The 7,185-nt window shown below is 27.1% G+C and overlaps 1 protein-coding gene across 1 annotated transcript; it reads left to right on the forward strand.

Moving 5' to 3' along the window:
• The first annotated feature begins 460 nt into the window (after window positions 1-460).
• On the forward strand, window positions 461-3,262 carry LOC127086754 (serine carboxypeptidase-like 45). Its single transcript, XM_051027582.1, has 11 exons — window positions 461-894; window positions 978-1,079; window positions 1,192-1,287; window positions 1,522-1,614; window positions 1,712-1,782; window positions 1,870-2,067; window positions 2,156-2,242; window positions 2,330-2,454; window positions 2,551-2,643; window positions 2,749-2,866; window positions 2,986-3,262. Exons 1-11 carry the CDS (start codon window positions 669-671, stop codon window positions 3,175-3,177), a joined length of 1,401 nt encoding a protein of 466 aa, XP_050883539.1. The 5' UTR covers window positions 461-668; the 3' UTR covers window positions 3,178-3,262.
• Window positions 3,263-7,185: the final 3,923 nt, after the last annotated feature.

The following is a 7,185-nucleotide window of genomic DNA, read 5'->3' on the forward strand; positions in this document are numbered from 1 at the left end:
AGGAATCAAGCATACACTCAAATTTTTATTTCTTTCAAGATTCAAACATAAACTCAATTTTGTAACTTTTGAATTCAAAAATATTTTTTATTAAAATTTAATGTTGATATTTTTATGTAAATGAAACCAAATACAAATTATTTTATAATATTTATTATGGCAAAAAAACAAACATCCTGGAAGGCGAAGAAGAGAATCAAGGAGACGTAAGACCAAATAAAGTTGAAGAGATGTAATGAGGCATTAGTGTCGTAAGAATAAATAAAGTTGAATGATGTGGGGTCCACTCCATTGTGATGAATAAAGAGTATCAGAAAGTTTGCCATTTTAAGGTAAACACTGTCTGCATCAACCATTATAGCACGTGGTCCTTTTTCAGTTTTAAACCACTCACTAGTGGCCTCATAGAATCATTATTACTTCTCTTATACAACGTAATACACTTTTTAAATGTTACTACTTTTTAATCAGATTAATAGTTTTTATTTTATTTTTTAAATTTACCTGAGCTGCAATAAATCATACATGTAGCTAAGCTATTTTTTCTTGATTTCTCCCCCTATTTATACCATACTCCAGCGATCTAACATCATATATATTTCTTCAACTTCTCTCTCTCATCTCTCTTACATAAATCTATCATTACGAATCAGATCCTAAGTGTCAAAATGTCTGCATTATCTATTTTCTTCTCGATATTATTTTGCTTTCTTTTTTCATACGGAGCAGCAACACATAAGATTATCAGTTTACCGGATCAGCCACCGGTAAACTTCAGTCAATACTCCGGTTACATCACTGTCGATGTTAACCACCAGAGGAACCTATTCTACTATTTCGTAGAATCGGAAGTTAACCCATCATCAAAACCAGTTATACTCTGGTTACATGGAGGTTCGTAATTTTTTTAACGTTTTTATATATATTGTAAAATTAGTTTATGTGATTTTTACTTATTAGTCTTATATATTTTGAAGGGCCTGGGTGTTCTGCCGTAGGAGAAGCTGCTTTCACCCAGCATGGACCTTTCTTGGTCACTCCCAAGGGTTTGGTCAAAAATCCCTTCAGCTGGAATAAAGGTATTTTTATATATTTTTTCAAGAAATTACCACGAAAATTATTTATTATATACTATGAGTTTTCCTTTATAAAGTTTGTTTTTTTTTACTGATTTTGCATTCTCTATTACAGAGGCAAACGTGATATACTTGGATTCCCCGGCTGGTGTTGGTTTCTCTTATTCGGCCAACACCTCCGATTATATATTTCTAAATGATGAATTTGCAGGTATTATTTTATTTTTAATGTTTTTTTAACTTGCTTACTATTAATTTTGTAATAGACTGATAAGTTCTTATTTCATAACTAACTTAAAAGAAAATTTTAACATATATTCTTCTAAATACTGATAAGTTCTTATTTAATAACTAACTGAAAATTCTTCTAAATACGTTGTTATTTCTTTTTTGAATTTTATCTATGATATTTATGAAGAACGTATACTAACTCTTTGATTTACAGCGAGGGATCATCTTGTGTTTCTTGAGCATTGGTTCGGTGAATTCTCCAAATTCAGAACCAATGACTTTTTTATAGCCGGGGAAAGCTATGCAGGTTGTATCTTATATTTGTGTTAAATGATTAGTTTTTTTTCCTGATTTAAAGTTGTCTTGAATAATGCAATTCATGATTGTTTGTTATCACTTATCAGGACACTTTGCGCCCCAACTTGCGAACCTCATCCTCCAAACCAAATCCAAAATCAATCTGAAGGGGATAGCCGTGAGTCAAGATGTTTTTCTATATTTTCTATGATTATTAAAACACATGTATGATGAATAATACTGAGTCATTTGTTGATGTTTGCAGATAGGAAATCCTCTTCTTGAATTCGACACTGATTTCAACGCCATGGGTGAATTTTTAAAGCTGCATGGCTTAATATCAAATTCAACCTATGAAATGTTGAATAATGTGTGTAGTTATGCAACAATGAGGAGGCAGCTGAGAGCTACTGGTAAATTAAGTACCAGTTGTTTTCAAATTAATATCCAAATGGAAAAAGAGGTTGGTTTATATATTTATATATTTTTTTTAAAAAATGTATTTGAATTTAAAAGATTTGATTTACAATTGACTTATATTTCATGTTCAGATCGATGGTTATATCGACATATTCAACATTTTGGCTGATCTTTGTCCAGTGCCACCGGAAAAACAAGCATATTTGTTGGCTAAAGAGGTATATATATATATATATAGTTCATCTCATCTCTTTCATTCCATATTATGTTGATGTTTTTAATACTTGCCTTCATCATTTGTTTAGAGAGCTGGAGTGAAGACCAATGCATGCATACGAGATGACTCGTTCGCATACCTGAATCGGAAAGATGTACAGTCAGCTCTTCACGCCAAGCTTGTAGGGGTCAAAGTTTGGTCAACATGCAGTGGGTAAGTTTTATACTCTATGACATTAATGGAATTATAAAAAATTGTTGTTCAATTGACTCATTCTGTTAAATGTATTTCATTTGTCTTACATTATAGGGTTCTTGTGTATGACTTCCAAAACCTTGAAAATCCAACCATATATTTGCTAGGAACACTTGTTAAGGCAGGTGTTAGGGTACTAGCATATAGGTAATTAATCCTTTTCACTTTTATTGTTATTAGTATTTTAAAAGATAAATAAATGTCATATTTAAAATTTTTAACAAAGTAAAACTGTGTTTTTTTTTTTTGCAGTGGTGACCAGGATGCAGTCATTCCATTTATTGCGACAGAGTCTTTAATATATGGATTGGCTAGAGATTTAGGGTTGAACATAACAAGACACCATGAGGCTTGGTTTCAGGGAGGTCAGGTAAATATATATGTCTTACTTGACTGTTAGAAATACAAATTTATAAATCTTTTAATTTTAATTTACTACCTTTCTTTCTTATGTTTAAAAGTAACTTATTTTGATGTTTGATTGAATAGGTTGCTGGATGGACCCAAGTATATGGGAACATTCTAACTTTTGCAACAGTAAGGGGAGCAGGTCATTCAACTCCATTATCTCAACCTGAGAGATCTTTGGAGATGCTCAAAGCTTTTCTCAAAGGAAAACCACTCCCAAAAAGACCTCCCTTTCCAATTAAGAAAGGGCTCACTTCGCACTCTAGAATTTGAAGATATAATGTTCTTTTTTTATGTAGACATTCTAATGTTTTTTGTATGTTATTTTTGATGTGGATATTTTATTTTCAACATTTTATCTCCTCCTCTTATTTATTTCAAAACTCGTCAATTTTAGTTATATAAGAGTTTATTTTAATTATTCATACTTTTCTCTAAGTTTTTCTATATAAAATATTAAACTATATAGTAATAGAAAATCAATTATTAAACTGTTAAGTAATTAATAATAATTATTAATTATTCATATCGAAGTGTTTAACTATTATGTCTCCCAAATGTTCTTTTTTATTTTCGATTATACTTTTTATTTATCTCCTTATGAAAATTTTCAAAACTCATTGATCTGTATTAATTCTCCTAGATCTTGTATCATGCCCATGACATATAAATCAATGATTACCAAAGCAGTTTTCAGTAAATAAGATGCTGTTGGTACTATATTAGTAATTTGATAAAGAAAGAGGCTTTATTATGAAAAGAAGTTTCATGATGTAATGATTCTGTGCCTAGTGTTTGGATGAAGCGAAAAACTTTTTTTTTTACATGAATTTGATAACACGTCTTTCCTTTTTTAAACAAGATAAAAGCACTATGTGTGCATGTGATTAAATATAAACATAAAATGTGTTTGTGCAAGTATTATTTTTAGTTAATTTTAATTTTTTTTGTGTATTTAAAATATCTATAAACCATTTTCACAAATAAATTTTTTTGAAGACCTTATAATGACAAATATCAAATTTAAAATATAATAATATAAAAAAAGTTTTCTTTTCTTTCTAACTTACATCATATTGTTATTGTCTCAATTTTAACCATAATTATTTTAGGATTTTTTTTAAGGAGTAACAAATTTTAAAGAAAAAAAATACATATTATTAAATTAATACAAGTTTGATCAAACCGTTTTAATTTAAAATGAAATTTGTTTTTTATGAGCATGCAGATATCAATTTTGTGTTTTTGTGGAATATGTTGTCCTCCACCATGCTCTGTGAGGAGTAGACCATCACCAAACTCTCACACTTTACACAGACATAGAAAGATTATACATCAAGTTTTTTTTATTTGCAGAGACACAGACATAGAAAGATGATACATTAAATTCTTTTATTGGAAATGAGATTCCTACTTTCAAATAAAATCATGGCCATCACATGTTAGTAGAATTCACTTATCATACCTAGCTAGATTCTTTCTGCTATACACTAAATACACATTGCACAACTTCAGTAATAAGTTGAATTATATTTCCACTTCGGTGACTGTCCGTAGCTCTTTAATAGCATGCCTGTATTAGGATCTAATTTCTTGCTGAAAAATGCAATGGGGGACCAACCTTAGAAGCGTCATTTTTAATCCTAATTAGTTATTAATAAATTATATTATCATCAATTATTGTTGATTAATTATTAAACACTAAATATTCATTTGTTTGATCCTATTTTCTTACCATAATAATCAACTTATTTAATTCAACAATTTATCTATTTACGCTTTATCTACTAAATATGAAATTGGATCCTCTCCAATTTTTTCTCCCATACTCTCTCTCATGTGCAATTTTAAATCATTTGATTAATTCAACTGATAAAATGCAAGAAAGAGACAAAAAATATCATTTAAAAAAGAGAGAGAAATATATCTATTTTAATTTTCTTTTATTTTTTCATCTACTAAATAATTTAATTTTAAAAAACAAAAGATTATAAAAAAGACTATATCATCCCATATAATTTGTTGATCAATTAATTCCATCCACCAGCCGTTTCATCTTCAACAAGAGCAAAGGCAATGAGAAAGACATTGTTGTTGTCGTCTTGTGCAACCGCCATGAGTAAAGTACTCTTATATTTGCCGTATAACCAAGTGCCATCAATTTGAATAATAGGTTTGTAGAATGCGAAACCTTTGAGCCTATATTATAATATGCTTTTTTTGACATGGTCCTAAAAAGCCTGAGGTCCACCAGGACCGACCCATTTAGGGTCGGGTAATCCGTTTCAATATTTTGATATGTGTTGCACCAATTATGATACGTACTCAATACGATTAAATATGTAATTTTGTATGTTAAAGTAGTGTGCGTTCGACAGAGACGAATGGAGTCTATATCAAGTATATTCTATCGAAAGTCAAAAACAACTTATTGAAATTTATGTTAGTTAGTTACTTAACAATTTTTATTGAGGCAATGGAAAAATTTAATTAAAATACGTTCCTTTTTAAATGTCATTTTTTTTATACGAATTGAATCATTATTGTTATTTTTTTAACAATAATTCTTCTTTTATCTAAAATATCCTTGGCTATTTATTACATTGATTTAACTTTTTCTCTCTCTAATAATTTTGACAAAATACAATCAATATTACCTTGAACTTTATAAATGACACTTAAAAAGAAACATTTTTTTTAAAAACGAGATAGTTAAAAAGGAATGGAGGAAGTATCGATTTACATCAACCTTTATAATTTATTATACGTTTTGATTTATTATCGATTATAAAATCATATCTATTTAATTTTCAATATTATTGATTTATTATCAATTATTAAATCATATCAAATATTTACACGTCAATAATATAATCATATTTATTTGATTTTCCTGTACCCTATACATTTGGATTTATTATCAACTATAGAATCACATCTATTTAATTTTCAATAGTATAGATAAAGTGAATATAAATTTCAGATAATAGTATTGATATATTTTTTTTAATATCAATTATAAAATCATATATAATACAATATTTATCTATTTCGTATTTAGTATTACTGTCTAAAAACAGTAAAATTAATAATATTTGTGTCCACAATTATTCAAATTTTATTTTAATTGTTTACATAAAACACAAAGTTATAAATTATACATGATTATAACATCCTTTTATATATATATATATATATATATATATATATATATATATATATATATATATATATATATATATATATATATATATATATATATATATATATATATATATATATATATATATATATTAAGATGATACTAATTTCTGACAATAAACTAACCTCTTCTAAATTAAATTAATATTCATATCATATTCAAAATTTAAAACTAATTTTTCATTTATTTAAATATTTTATATGTACATATTAACCATCACCATACTATATTTATTTACTATTTATTACGATATTGAGCGAACCGTGCAAACACACGAGTAGATGACTACTTAATTATTTAATTTATTTTTTCTACTAAAATATACATTTTCGACGGGTCAAAAATACATAATTTATATATCTTTTATATACATTTCTTAACCACCACTATACTATATTTATTTACTCTTTATAACGATATTGTGTGACCTACACAAACTCATGTGTAGGTGACTACTTATTTTATGTACATTTCTTAAAATAAGAAAGGTGAGATTCAAACTCATAACCTTTCATACTCATAACTCCTTACCCATACTCTACCAACCATTAGACTATTATAGTCATTCAAAATAAAACGACACTTCTAAATACTTAAATAAAAAATAATAATTTTATAATAATTTAAATACTTAGATATCTAAAATACTTCCAGGAAATAATAACTAAACTTTTTGTCAAATTTTTAATAATATAAAAGACCTCCTAAACCATTAATTTATAATTTCATTAAATAAGTAACAACATAATATAATATATGTATTTAATTACCTTCTAAATAATATAATCTAATGAGATATAATATTCTAATTACTAATCCTATTTATTTTTCTTAAAAAATAATTTTAATAGTTATAAACACTTTTTTTAGCATAATCCTACAAATTATATTATTTTGGAAAGTCTAAATAATACCTCTAAACTAAAATCAACTCCTAAGAGGAACTAAGAAGTCAAAATGCCCCCCTTGACTTTTTAGGTCCTGAGGTTGAATATCTGACTATCTTAGCATGAAAGAAAATGAAAGAAAAGGTGGTCAAAATTTATGGTACAACAAATGACATTAATAATAATACTATT

This window comes from Lathyrus oleraceus, chromosome 1 (assembly GCF_024323335.1).
Source record: "Lathyrus oleraceus cultivar Zhongwan6 chromosome 1, CAAS_Psat_ZW6_1.0, whole genome shotgun sequence".
NCBI lineage: Eukaryota > Viridiplantae > Streptophyta > Magnoliopsida > Fabales > Fabaceae > Lathyrus > Lathyrus oleraceus.